At 40.0% G+C, this 14,477-nt stretch overlaps 2 protein-coding genes across 21 annotated transcripts in view; both read right to left on the bottom strand.

Moving 5' to 3' along the window:
* LOC127007085 (protein nervous wreck-like) overlaps positions 1-2,894 on the bottom strand; it is a 107,797-nt gene extending 104,903 nt beyond the window's left edge. For 10 of the 19 annotated variants that reach the window (XM_050877647.1, XM_050877652.1, XM_050877651.1 and 7 more), the window contains exon 1: positions 2,675-2,893. In XM_050877647.1, coding sequence (XP_050733604.1) covers positions 2,675-2,695 — 21 coding nt within the window. In that variant the 5' untranslated portion in view covers positions 2,696-2,893. Of the gene's footprint in view, positions 1-2,674 lie in introns of all 19 variants that reach the window. The other 9 variants (XM_050877649.1, XM_050877637.1, XM_050877645.1 and 6 more) reach the window with 1 other exon arrangement.
* A 1,477-nt stretch (positions 2,895-4,371) lies between these two features.
* On the bottom strand, positions 4,372-13,424 carry LOC127007084 (peroxisomal trans-2-enoyl-CoA reductase-like). Of its 2 annotated transcripts, none has more exons than XM_050877636.1 (8): positions 13,078-13,424; positions 12,021-12,193; positions 10,406-10,529; positions 8,430-8,590; positions 7,822-7,946; positions 7,161-7,322; positions 6,063-6,177; positions 4,372-5,187 (listed from the first exon to the last, which is right to left on the bottom strand). In XM_050877636.1, the coding sequence occupies exons 2-8, from the start codon at positions 12,121-12,123 to the stop codon at positions 5,081-5,083; spliced, it is 897 nt and encodes a 298-aa protein (XP_050733593.1). In that variant the 5' UTR covers positions 12,124-12,193; positions 13,078-13,424; the 3' UTR covers positions 4,372-5,080. The 2 variants fall into 2 exon arrangements, with proteins under 2 accessions (XP_050733593.1, XP_050733592.1); XM_050877635.1 differs by having other exon boundaries at positions 12,021-12,125; positions 13,078-13,423.
* Between the last annotated feature and the right edge of the window lie 1,053 nt (positions 13,425-14,477).

The raw sequence follows: 14,477 nt of genomic DNA, 5'->3' as shown, positions 1-14,477 counted from the left end.
TAGTAGTAGTAGTAGTGTAGTTATAGTAGAAGTAGTAGTAGTAGTTTACTAACCCTATACCTAGAGTGACCTATTCAACATACTACGTCGGCATCCCCCACAAATTATTGATTCACACACACACACACACACACACACACACACACATTCACCACTCCTCGCTCTTCATTACCATCAGTCTCTGGGCATTATCGAGTTCATTAAAGCCATAATTGAATCTCTCTCAGCGCTATTAGTCACTCGATACCCTTGAAGGAAAAACAAATCGAGTAAACCTCTTAAACGTTTAGAGATTGGCGCGTAGCAAAAAAGCGGCAAAAAAAGGAGAAAACAATGGAAAAGGCAAATGAGCGGAACAGCAATGATGAAAAGGAGGATTAGGTAGTGTAATGAAAAGTGCAAAAATATCAGGTGATCATTGTGTGTGTGTGTATGTATGTATGTATGTGTGTGTGTGTGTGTGTGTGTGTGTGTGTGTGTGTGTGTGTGTGTGTGTGTGTGTGTGTTTTAAATCACGCCATAAAACTAACGATTTCCCTTGCACCATCAGAGAGAGAGAGAGAGAGAGAGAGAGAGAGAGAGAGCGAAAAAAAAAAAAAAAAAGAGGCAATTTACTGATGGAAGTCACGCGTTCATTCATCAAACACACACACACACACACACACACACACACACACACACACACACACACACACACACCCATACACACACTTTTCTTACTTTTACAGCCTCAGAGTTCGAGCTACTTGTTAAAACTTCAGTAATAACATTTTTTTCCCTGAGCGAGAAAAGAAAGTGAAATTCAAGTCCAAATTTATTCTATATCTCTTTTCCTGCAGTAGAAGTAGTAGTAGTAGTAGTAGTAGTAGTAGTAGTAGTAGTGGTAGTAGTAGTGGTAGTTGTAGCGGTAGTAGCAGTAGCAGTAGTAGTAGTAGTGGTAGTAGTAGTGGTAGTAGGAGTGGTAGTAGTAGCGGTAGTAGTAGTAGTAGTAGTAGTAGTAGTAGTTGTTGGTGTTGATATTACTTTCATCTGCTAACTACAAGACATCTGAGAAGGAACGAAATTAGTTGTTCCACGTATATACTACCTCTTTTTAATTATGTATAAAACTAAAGAAAAAAAAAACAATAAAAAGCTTACATCAGTAATAACTAAACGATAAAAATTCAAAAGGAAACCATTCACAACTGTCAAAATGTGTAAACCCTCAATTACTGGCCACTCCATTAAAAATAAACTGGCAGATCGTGAATGCACTTTATTTCCTATCAGTGAATCTCTCTCTCTCTCTCTCTCTCTCTCTCTCTCTCTCTCTCCATTTTTGACCGTCTTTCCTTCCTTTCAGTCCTTTTCTGTCCTTTCTTTCATCTTTCCTGCCTCTTTATTTCCCATCCATTTTTTACCCTTTCATTCCTTCTCTTCTTTCCTTTTTATCTTTCTTGCCTCCTTTTTTTTCATGTCTCTCTTTCCTTCCTTCCTTGTGCTCTCTCTCTCTCTCTCTCTCTCTCTCTCTCTCTCTCTCTCTCTCTCTCTCTGATTTCCTTAACGACCGGTATTTCATTTATTTTACGACATAGCTCTGACCCTTTCAGCACGCCATTCATTCATTCATATCTTATCGCCATTATATTCAGGTTCCGCATAATCAGAACGTTTCTTAATCAAATATTTTCGCATTCCCGTAGGTACAAGAAAAGAGGAAATTAGATGCCTCCAGAAATATTATAATACACGAGAAATGCAGATTATGTAATACTACCATCCCGGAAATAAACGCAATATGACCCTGACAGGGAGAGAGAGAGAGGGGGAGAGCGCGTTTTAGCCCTAACCAAACCCCAAAGAAAGGTAGATACTGAAGTAATTAAACGCAAACCTTATGAATGTATGAATATTTAGCAATTACAAGATTACAAGGCTACTATTACATCATAAGACATTGATTTAAAGAGCCCAAGACAAGTATAGCATCTCAAACACCATAAAAGTCAATACATATCACCACAGACACTATTACCAACTCGGCACACCACCACAACCATCACCACGTATCGAATCACCCATCACCACCACTTACAGCAAACACCATCACCAACGCCCACATCACTGTAACCGTAAGCCCCTCTCTCTCTCTCTCTCTCTCTCTCTCTCTCTCTCTCTCTCTCAGTAACCATCACCACCACATTAACTAGCCATCATTTATCTTTCTCGTATTTATTATAACCAGTAACAACCACTACTACCACCATCACCATCTATAACTATTACATACTATCATTAGCCTTCAATATTCATTCTAACTATTCAATTATCTCTACAACCATTACTACCAAGGCCATTAACAACTGCTATTACTACTACTACTACTATTGCTACTACTATTACTACTACTACTACTATGAATGCAAGCTATCTGAAATTATATGAACAAATACACGAACAATTGATTTTAAGTTATGAAATCCTATAAATACAATAACTTATGTGACTTTGAATTTTATAGTGCAAAGGAGTAAGTGAAAAATAATATATAGGCCTAAGTGGGTGCTCTCTCTCTCTCTCTCTCTCTCTCTCTCTCTCTCTCTCTCTCTCTCTCTCTCTCTGTGTGTGTGTGTGTGTGTGTGTGTAGGCATGTGCACCAAATGATTTAATAAAAAATACCATTAATATTTACCTTTCTCGGGGGCGGCTGCATCCTGACATGTAGAGAGACACACAGCGGCGGTAAAGAAGAGGAAGAAGAGGAGGGGGGGAGGGGGGAGAAGAGGAGGAGGAAGCAGTGGTAAGTGGTTAGTGGGTAGTGGTGATTCTCTTCCTCCTCTTGCCTCGGAGCTTCGAACACAAGCGTCTCCCCACCTCACTGTCCACCATACTACTGACTTCAAACCGGCTGTTCCCTGCAGATGCTTCCCTCCCCTTTTCTGTGCCTTTCCCTCTATCTCTCTTATTGATACTAACACTCTCCTTTCCATATCTTTCTGTCTGTATATAATTCCTCTTGCTAATTACTCCTATGGTCATATATCCGTTTATTAGAAAGACTTGAGCATGCGCAGAAATAAAGTCCCTCCCTTTTCTGTGCCTCTCCCTATAATTATCTTTCTTATTGCTAACACTCTCCTTTCCATGTCTTTCTTTCTATATATATAATTCCTCGTGTCTAATTACTCCTATGCTCTTATTTATCCGTTTATTAAATAGAGGGGAGCATGCGCAGTGGCCCAGTCCCTCCCTCTGACCCTTTCCTCATCTCTATCTTTCTATCTCTTTACCATTTCATATACTCATTCTCTCTCATCCTTTTATACTGAAGAAAAGGGCTTAGCAGTGCCTCAGTCCCTCTCTCTATATATAAATACGATTAGCAGCTATTCTGCTATCTGCTTCTCTTTGTTATTCCATTCACTCATTACTCAAAGTTCTCATTAGTCCAGTTATTGCATGAGGAAGGCGTGTGAGTGAGGCATGAGGGGAGGGCGTGTACGTGCGTGTGCGTGTGTGTGTGTGTGGGCAGGCCTGTGGCGTGATGTGGGGGAGGTGGAATGGGTTTGGAGGTGGTGGAGAGGAGGAAGGCAGGTGGAGGGAACAGCCTTCACTTAACGATCCAGCATGGAGAGAGAGAGAGAGAGAGAGAGAGAGAGAGAGAGAGAGAGAGAGAGAGAGAGAGAGAGAGAGAGAGAGAGAGAGAGACCAGCCAACCCCGAGAAAGAATACCTTCTCTCTTTCATCCGCTATTATTTTTTTACACTTCAAGTTTGGCATTGGGTCACCGTAGACTTCTCTCTCTCTCTTTTCTTTTTTTTTTTTTTTTTTTTTTAATAGTAGTAGTGGTCGTTATAGAAGGAAAAGTAGAAGTGGTAGTAGTGGTGGTGGTGGTGGTGGTGGTAAAGGAGAATGGAGAGGAGATCGAGTACCACTTAAAAACCCACTTCATTGTAAGTTTGGATCGAATCTCTTTTAACCTCTCTACCCCCCTCCCTCCTTATTATATGTCTCTCTCTCTCTCTCTCTCTCTCTCTCTCTCTCTCTCTTCCAGGGCAAACTTTCCTGTCTGCACACGAACAAAGTAGCAACATTACCATAAGATGGACCTTGTTGCCTGCTACCCCCTCCCCCCCCCTCTCTCTCTCTCTCCTATTCATTCCTTGCATATTGAGATGCTTTCACGCCCCAATAGTTTTGCATCTCTGGGTAACATCGCTTTAATATTATTCTCTGTAAACGAGAGAGAGAGAGAGAGAGAGAGAGAGAGAGAGAGAGAGAGAGAGAGAGAGAGAGAGAGAGAGAGAAGGGGGGGGGGGGGGCACAGACAGACAAGTTTCCTTACTAACATGACATTTACACAAGTTCACTGGAATAAGTATAAGAATGTTATTATTAACTTTTATTTGAATTCACTGAAAAACCAACACAAAGGTCACAATTGGTCACAACATATGAACCAAGCCAATCTATTTTCTTATAGGATTTATGTATAATATCCCCTGATTGTCAACCTTGAAAATACATATATAATTCTATAGGAATATGACTACACAATCATCTTTCGAATTTAGGAAGAAAACTACTGAAATATAATGTCTGACACTAAAAAGATGATAGATTACAGAGTAAATACAAGTTTGGACAATTGTAAACTGGAAGGATCAGGAAGTGTGATGAAAGGGATGATAAAGAGAAGTGAAAAGACTGAGGCAAGGTCTGCACTGGTGGAAAAATAAACAAACATGTCATATTTTCCATTTTTTGCAGAAAATTTCAAAGATATTGTGTTGCCATATGTACAAAGATGATAGATACAAAAATATGTAGATAAACTATTTTGTACAAAAACATTAACAACAGTAATCAAACAGCTACTTCTACTTTCCCATGTGAAAAACTTGTATCATCACAGCCTTAACTTTAAAAAGTATATCAGTATATGTAAATTGTATCATATAGTATATATATAAAATTCTACAAACCAAGATTATTCAAGTATCTAAAGCTTTACAGAATGTACATGTTAGTCCTCTATATCTATGAACTGATCTTTAACTTTCAGGGCATTAAAAGACTATTCTCTGGTGATACTGTCCTACAACTTAGCTTTAGGGGAGGCACTTTTTGTCTCCTCCTTTTCCTTTTGCTCCTCCTCTTGTGGCGGGGTGTAAGTCCAGGAGTAGGAAGGCAACTTTTTGTGCTCTGTGGTGATGAAAATGCACAATTTAGAAAATATGTACATAATTTAGTTAAAAGAATCAGTGAATGTACTTTAATAATGGTATAAAGATCATCTTCATTTTACAAGAACTTGTGTCAACAAAATAATAAGATATTTTTTCACTTTAGGCTTAATCAGCCCTCGACCATCACTGTTGCACTGTGCTACACATAAACTCCAAGGGTGAAATCTATGTTGGTGAAAACTCATTTCACTCTAAAAACAATACCTAGCTGGAACTGAGATCACCAACAAGTCACTGACTTTATATTTTTTCTTTGAAAATACTATTCTAAAATGATGTCTTAATTGTCTTTCAACCCTTTATTTTTTCTCTTGGACAGGGTGCTGGATCCCAGCCTTATCCTGCCACACATAGATATTTTTAAGGTGCAGTACCTCGGCCTCAATGCTTACAGCACCTTAACTAATGCATGAACTGGATCTTCTATGGTCAATCATGTGTCCTGCATGAAGCAACTACTTGGGGACTTCAACCAATCCCAAGTCATAAACACTCTTCACCTGAGTTGCTTGTACAATCATGTAACATGTTGCATGCACAGTGTCCCCAAACCAATTGCTCTCCAACAACAAAGAGTCCCATTCATCACAACAGCAGTCACTTATCAGAGTTTTGTAAAAAAATGCAACACTGTGGATAATTTACAGTTACTATAGATTCACAAAGATGTCATGATAGTTCAAGATCTACTCAAAGCTCTTGGAATTACATGGTATGATTTTTATAATGCATCAAAAACAGTTTAAAGGTTTAGTTATTACAAAGGGAAATGATCACTGTTTGGAGATCTTTAATAGATAGGTAATAGCACTAGGTTGAGAAACTACTTACCAGGAATCTGATACATAAGGGGGGCATACAGGCTGGACCCACCATCAACTCTAAATGTTGCCCCCGTGACAAAAGCAGCAGCTGGACTAAGCAAGAAGCATACCATGGCTGACACCTGTGTGGATATAAATAGTAAAAAAATGATGTTGCTGGGCATTATGTCAACACAGTGCATATTAACCCCGTGACTGTGGATTTTATACAAGACGACATCACCAAGCTACAGGAATGGAACAAAAAGTGGATGCTACAATTCAATGAGGAATAATGTAAGGCTATGCACCTTGGGAGGGAATATTCAGCATACCAATACCACATGGAAAACACTATCCACCACAGAGGCAGAGAAAGACCTGGGAGTATATGTTACCAGGCTACCAGTGAAAGCCAAATTCTTGCCAATCGCAGCAGACGGGTTAAATCACCATGACAGATGCCAAAGTTCTTCCCTACAATGTACAATTTTTGAGTGGCCTCAGAAATATTACACAAAGACTCACCTTTGGGTCCATATGCATTATTGAACACATAAAATACAGAGCCATCAATTAATCATTACAAACACATGCTGTAGGCTTTGAGGAGGGCAAGTCGTTATGAAAAAGAAATTTATGTGCATTATGATCCAACATCTGCTCACACTTATTTAAACTTTTTCACTGTAAGGGACCATTTGTGAGTGAGAAGCATTGTGGTCAATGCCTGAAAGTGGTTCATGCTCAACAGGCAACTACCTAAACCCTCATTTTTTATGCCAATCAAGTGAGTTTTCATCAGCCTCATCTCTGAAACTGAATTCAGAAAACTGGAGTGCCAAGGGTAACATGTATAGTTTTCAATAAAGGAATTGCCATGTCACTCTCTCATGACCATTCCAGCTATCTACTTTTTAGAAGAAGAGTGCATAACAGACTTTTACAATTTTTTGTACTTTTCTTGCCCTTAAGCTGTTTCCTTTACTGAGAAGAACAAGCACTGGCTGAAACTAGTCATCTGTGCCTTGCCAAAAAGCCCAAAGGCACTATGGAACTGCAGCCACATACAAAAAGGGACAGAAGCACCAAGGGTTAGAAAGTAGAATATACATCCACCACTCACTTCCTCTGTTGTGCCGAGGCGCTTCATGGGAACTCCCCCGCGTGCCGCCTCAAACACATTCATGTCTCCATAGTTACTGGCAGCTGTTGGAGAATAGATGTTGCTACCAGGAGCCACTGCGTTGATTCGCACGCCATCCTGAGCCCACTCCACTGACAAAGACTGGAAGCAAACCAATAATTTATAAGCAAGTTAACTTTTTTGTTCTCAGACAATGACATTTGCCCAACTGTCATAAAATCTGTCATGAACTTTTGTATAATGGAAAGATACATTAACACATCCAAGGATTATATTAACAAATACATTAAAACTGACACTCTATGAGTACCTTTTCTGTTCAGCATGACCACAAGAACAGAAATTATCATTTGTTTCGTTACATGAACATGTCGCCGCATGCTAGCTGCTGGCTGGCTCTGATGAGACATGGCAAAAACACTCCTCAAGGATAAATTTGCCTATTACTTGCAAGGCTTTTCTCTTTTCTTATTTGAACACTGTGTATATAAGTATTGTTTTCATAAGAAGGTCAATACCTAAATTCTCTCCATTCTTTTCAAAAAGGACCAAAATTGCCGAGTTAACTTTAAATTCCTTAACACTGATTGCATTCAACATAATTATAATCCCAAACCTGCCTCGTCTTCATCGGACATACCTTGGTGAGGTTCTCCACAGCCGCTCGGGCTGCTCCAGTGTGCGCCATGACCGGGAAGCCACGAAACATATCAGCAATAATGTTGACAATCACACCACCATTCTGTGCCATCCACTGCCGATAAACTGCAAGAGTAAATTTAAGAATGAATACATGTAGTAAGCAATTTTGTTTTATGCTGATTAACAGCCTGTGTCTCTAAAACTCATTCACACACTGGATGATGGCAAGAAGCAACCACCCTAACAGCACATGTGCCTTGAGAGGAGTATCAGGATGCTTAACAATGAAGGATATTCACTCAAAATAATCTGTGCAATCATTACATTTTTACTGTATCTCGTCCCATGCATCTCCAATTATATTGACAGGAGTAAAACTCCTTTTGTTGCCTTAAAATGAGGATGCATCTGAGAGAAAAGGCAGAACCAGGGCTGCAGATCAAGCACCCAAAGCAAATAACTGTAAATGAAACTTCATCAAGATGATGTCCACCATTTCATCATGTGTCTCCCCATCCAATGACAAATGCTGTAGAGACTTACTACGATCTGAGCTATATAATAATTAACACTAAGCCAAAAAGGTAACAATGCTGCCTGACACACCTTCCTGACACATATGGAAAGTTCCGTTGAGGTTGGTGTCAATTACAGCATTCCATCCCTTGAAGCTCATGTTGCTGACTGTGGAAGGAAACTGTCCGCCCCCATTGTTGACAAGGTAATCTATCTTGCCCAGTTCCTTCACTGTGGAGGATATCAGCTCACTGAAACCATAGAAAATTAATCCACATAGGACATATATTACAACTAAAAAATTATTCCAAAGTACCATTTGTGACACGTAAAATCAGGACTGTAATTTTGGCAGATTTTGTGGGGGCTAGAGGGCATTGTAGGTTCATGAGATGGGGGGGTGAAGTGAGCATGTGCAATTTTGGGATTTTTTTATTATTATTATTTTTTTTAATAACCACTTTGGGGCATTTTGAGGCCAATATAGAAGCCAATATATAAAACATTGAGAGGGAGCTATAGCACCCCTTGCCCCTCCAAAATTATGGCCCTGTTAATATATCAAATGACTGAGTATCAAGTCACTAAAAGTGAATACCATTCTTTAGTCAGTAAAGTAAAACCCTGCTGTGTCCAATATATACAAAGGTAAGAAATATTTGCTCTCCCTCCAGGTTGTCAGTTTTTAATTTTTTTTATTTTACAGCAGAGGAAGCAACTCAAGGGCAAAAAAAAGAAAAAAATAATGAAAAAAAAAAAGCCCGCTATTCACTGCTTCCACAAAAAGCGCTCAAGAGGAGTGGCCAAAAGAGAGGTCAACTTTGGAAGGAGAGGTGTCCTGATACCCTCCTCTTGAAAGAGTTCAAGTCGAAGGCAGGAGGAAATGCAGATGAGGGAAGATTTTTCCAGAGTTTACCTGTGTGAGGGATGAAAGGGTGAAGACGCTGGTAACTCGTGCGTAAGGGATTTGGAAAGTAAAGGGATGAGGTTGAGTAGAAAGTCGCGTGCAGTGAGGCTGCGGTTAGCAAGTTCAGAAGAGCAGTCAGCATGAAAATATCGATAGAAGATAGAAAGAGAGGCAACATGGCAGCGGAATTTAAGAGGCAGAAGACTCTCAGTAAGAGGAGGAGAGCTGATGAGACGAAGAGCCTTAGACTCCACTCTGTCCTAGAGAGCTGTATGAGTGGAGCCCCCCACACATGAGATGCATACTTCATACGAGGGCGGACAAGGCCCCTGTTTATGGATAGCAACTGTGCGGGAGAAGAACTAGCGGAGACGATACAGAACGGCCAACCTCGAGGAAACTGATTTAGTGAGAGAAGAGATGTGAAGGAAGCTGATTTAGTGAGAGAAGAGATGTGAAGTTTCCAGTTAAGATTTTGAGTTATGGATAAACCGAGGATATTTAGTGTTGAAGAAGGTGACACCTGAGTGTTGTTGAAGAATAGGGGAAAGGTGTTTGGAAGATTGTGTCGAGTTGACAGGTGGAGAAATTGTGTTTTTGAGGCATTGAAGGACAGAATGTTCCTTTTACCCCAATCAGAAATGATAGCAAGGTCCGAGGTTAAGCGTTCTGCAGCCTCCTGGCTGGAGTCTTGTAATTCTTGTTGAGATAAGTAAATTATTAGCAAAAAGTGCTGTAAGTGGATCACCCAGTGAACATTCCTCTCATAACCTTCACATCTAATACATCCTGCTTCACGCTATTATCCACAGCTATGAAATTCATCAAGCTCCTCCCATTCCCTCTTACCCTAGTATACTTGTGGGTTAACTTGTGCTGAGAGATGGTGTTTGATTGGAGCAAACTCCTCTCAGCACATACATCCCATTCTCATTCACTCTGACATTATCCAACATCCCAACCACACCCCTAATCTCCAGGCTTCCAACTTTGGCATTCATATCCCCTAACACGAGGGCAAAATGGACATAATACAAGAGGTTCAAGATAACACGAACCAATGTGGATACAGGAACAGGTTCATGGCTCTGCATAAATTTAGCACCTTTCAGTGAATCAAATATACATTATTATGGTGCAGAAGATAAGGGGAACTTACTTTACTTGGCTTTCATTCCTTATGTTACAGACTTTGGCCTTCAATCTATTGCCATTTGGGCATATTTCCTGCATGGCACTTGTTAGCCGCTCCTCCTTCCTGGAGGCTATGACAACAGTGCAGTCTAGAAAAGTAAAGTTATATTGAGAAAATATTCATGTCAAGAAATGTCAAAAAATGAAATAAAAAAGGCAAAAGTGGGCAAAGGCATATGACTGCATTAAAGCCTAGAGAAAAAACAAGAATACATTTATTATTCAAAATTGCTATTTAAGAGTTAGCTAATATAGTGGGTTTTCTATTATATATACACATCTACAGGATCCCTTTTTTTTTTTTTTCTTTACTCTCAAGTTCTTATAAAAATAGACATAAATCAAGCTATAATATTAGTGACATTCATCTCCAATGACTGATTAGTTGCCAAAATTTAAGAGTAAATAGTGCAAAGAATCATAAAACACCTCCTTCATTACCCCCCTGAGAATAATTCCCTTACTAAGACCTCATAATTATATAGCCTTAGGGGAATATGGAGATTAGCTTATCATACATATTTATCATAAATAATCAAACTTCCCAAATCAAAGAAAACTCTAACCTAACTTAGACTGACCTGACCTAACTATATCTAACCTAATGTATCCTAACTTGACCCCACTGCTGCCAAAATACAATGAGTCAGACTAGGCTTATAAACTTTATACATCAATGTTTTTAAGTTTCCCTAGTTTTTTGGAAGCTATCAGTTATTGAGCTGCATTCAGAAAAATTATATGCAACACATAATGTCAGTTTTAACCTCATGCAAGATGGCTACATTTATTTCTATATTAGACAATCATATAAATAATGATTACAGGTACAGGTAACTCTCAATTCACACGAGTTTAGTTTACGCGTTTTTGAAATAACGCGGGGTCCAAAATCCAAATAAATGTTTAATTTACACGTTTTTTCACTTATACGCGATATTTTATGGAGTGCCCACCAGATGTCTCACGCAACTGGACTCACACGGCGCTGTGGCAACACAGCTGATCTCAGTTCTTCCCACGCACCACTTGAACAACAATACAGTACCCACGCTGCCACGCTACTCAACAATAGGGGTGGGCAGGTACCGATACCAGTACCAGTACTAACGGTGCCAGCTCTACGGTACGGTACCGGTACCAGACTGCTCAGTACCGGTACCAATACTAGCCAATCGCTCATGGTACGTCATTTCTTCCTCACACGAGTGAGGCTGAGACTGAGTGCCTGAGTGGATATCTCGGTGATATGGATATTCTCTCTCTCTCTCTCTCTCTCTCTCTCTCTCTCTCTCTCCACTGAATGAAGTGAATATTTATTTTTTGATAGAAACCTACCTCTTGTTTGATTTACATTGTTTTTAATTTACGCGACCTCTGCAAGGACACAATACTTGCGTAAATCAAGAGTTACCTGTACCAGCATATCTGAGGTAAATAAGATCCCTAAGATAATGATTCAGACTTTTAACATGGTCAAATTTTACACTTGAACATGGCCAATGTTCTAAGCAGCAGGTCAACGCTGGGCAAGTTTTGTTAGGATGAGGAAAAACAACTCTTGATACCGAGAGACTTACCCAAAGAAAGAAGCTCCTGTGTGATGGCCCTGCCAATGCCTGTGGCCCCTCCAGTCACCACAGCCACCTTCCCCTTGAACAGCCCCGGCCGGAACACAGACATTGCTGCCGAAGAAAGATTAGGGTCAGTAGTGTCAGGTGCTTCTACTTCCCATACCAACAAATTCCAAAGGCTGAAAAGGAGATGTCAGATTCTAATGAGTGTTTTTTTGGTTCATGGTACAGAAAAATGATCAGACTACCACCAGGGTCCTAAAAACTATCTGTGGAAATGCTCAGAACTCCTACAAAAGTTTTGACAAATATGTGACCTTGAGTGCCAAAATATTTAAGAATATGACCCTAACACCTCAGGGAAAAGTAGGAATAACATGATATGAACTGCACCTAATTGTGACATTCATATCTGTGTTATTTGCTCATTGCCTTGAAACATACTACAAGATATACCTGAAAACAAGTGTAAAATTCTGCAGTGCAATGGGTGTAAAACTAGATAAATATCCTCCTTCTTAGTATACCTCAAATCTTTACTTATTAATACAAGTTTAGGGGGAGCACTAAATTGACAATGTTCCCTGAGTTAATGGGGCTTCGGTTTCTGTGTATCTGTTCAATTATATGCAGAGTGGGTGCATAACGCGCATTAATAGAAGTTAACTGGTTGGAGGGGGAGCCAAGTGTGCAAGGAAGGAAGTGAATTGAGTGTAATTGTTAATTCTAATTCAGTATCATCTCTAGTCCTCATAAAGTTTAAAGGCAATCTCATACGGCATAATCATCCACCTGAGTCACTTGGCAATTATATGAAAGCAATTACATGAAAAATTACCGTTATTTTTCATGAAGTTCACCCCTTATCCCCCTCGACTTACCGGTCTTATATTTCACAAAGTATTAATTCCCACTTCCTGACATGCATCTTTCAATAAACTACTTTGCCATATGACTTATCTAAGGAACATTGAGGGAGAAGTAGCCAGTAACACAAAAAAGTGTTCTAAGAATAAACCTAAAAGCACTCTTATCAGCCAGTCAAGAGTAATGATACACTGACCTGTTTTATTTGTCTTGCTTCTCAGTCCGCTTTCCGTTTCCTAGCGATCTCTTCAGCCTCTTTTAGTAATGTCTTTCCTCTGGTATATTTTGTCTCTTCGTCAGGAGGTGGGAAAAGGAGGTGCAGGAGGAGGAGGCCGCAATGTCTGTCTTATCTTCTTGTGAATTATCTTCCTTCTCTCTGCCCTCTTCCGTTACTGGCAATCTCTTTAGCCTCTTACAGTACTTTCTCTCCTCCGGTATCTGTTGTCTCTTCGTCAGGAGGAAGAAAATCGTAGAAAAATGAGGAGGCGGCAGCAGCGACCCGGTTAGTTGTTTTGTTCCAGTTCGACTCGACTTCGACTTCGGGTTCGGGCGGTTCTTCTTCGGCTCGGCCCCGAATCTCTAACTTTTCTTACAACTTTTCCTTCACGTCTTTACCTTCTATTCTTTTCTCCTCTTCATTATATCTGCATTATCATTATACCCTCCATCATACATACGCGTTCTTTTCATTATCTTCATCATTGCCATTCTCCTCCTCCTCCTCATCATCATCATTTACTAATTTCAAAACATGATAATTACTTCATTTCTCCCTTTCTTACCCATTCCATTACGCAACTTTGCTCTTTAGAAATGCGTTTTCATGAGTGTTTTATAGCTTATGGCACAGAGGCATATATTAATCACTCGATCGCCTGCGCCAAAACGGGCAAGGCCGACCATCAGGCCCCACCAGAGAAAAAAAGCCTAACAGCGCAATATTCCGCAACGTAAAAAACAACAAAAAATAAACTCAGAGCAATTTTGCAAGTAACCATTACCTACACAAGGCGCCTCCGTGGTGTAGTGGACAGCACGCTTGACTAAGAATCCGCGGGTTCGATCCTGCCCGCAGCAGTCAGTGGTCGATAAATGGATCCCTATGAGATAAACTGTAATAACTCAGGTGTCTCACTTGCCTTAATTGTGTCCCGGCGCACTGGGTTATATACATGGGCCAGTGGTTCTAAGAGTTTCTCAGCCCCGATACCCCAAAGTTCAATTCCAAGTGAGCCTGCATGCTAACCCCTCTCCAATATTAAACTACTACTCCAAACATTTAACTTTTAATTTCCTGTAAAAAAGAGAAAAGAGGACAGCTATCCTATGAACAAACAACTGATTTCTGTGGACTTTTTATTTTTATTTTCAGCAAATAAATGAATAAAGTATAATTCTTGCACAAAATATTTCCTCACTGTCTTTTTGGATACCCCCAAGAACCGGTTTCGATACCCCCTGGGGTATTGAGGCACTAGTTTAAGAACACCTGGCATAGGCTACCAAAGGCTCGAGGTCCATTATGACGGAGATGAGCACTGAGGCCACAAGCACCTTTAACATAATTAGATATGCTCAAAATTTCACCTAAACAGG

The sequence above is a fragment of the Eriocheir sinensis genome, chromosome 34 (genome assembly GCF_024679095.1).
Source record: "Eriocheir sinensis breed Jianghai 21 chromosome 34, ASM2467909v1, whole genome shotgun sequence".
Classification (NCBI taxonomy): Eukaryota; Metazoa; Arthropoda; class Malacostraca; order Decapoda; family Varunidae; genus Eriocheir; species Eriocheir sinensis.
The sequence above is the reverse complement of the archived record's forward strand: the minus strand, read 5'-3'. Positions and strand labels throughout refer to the sequence as shown.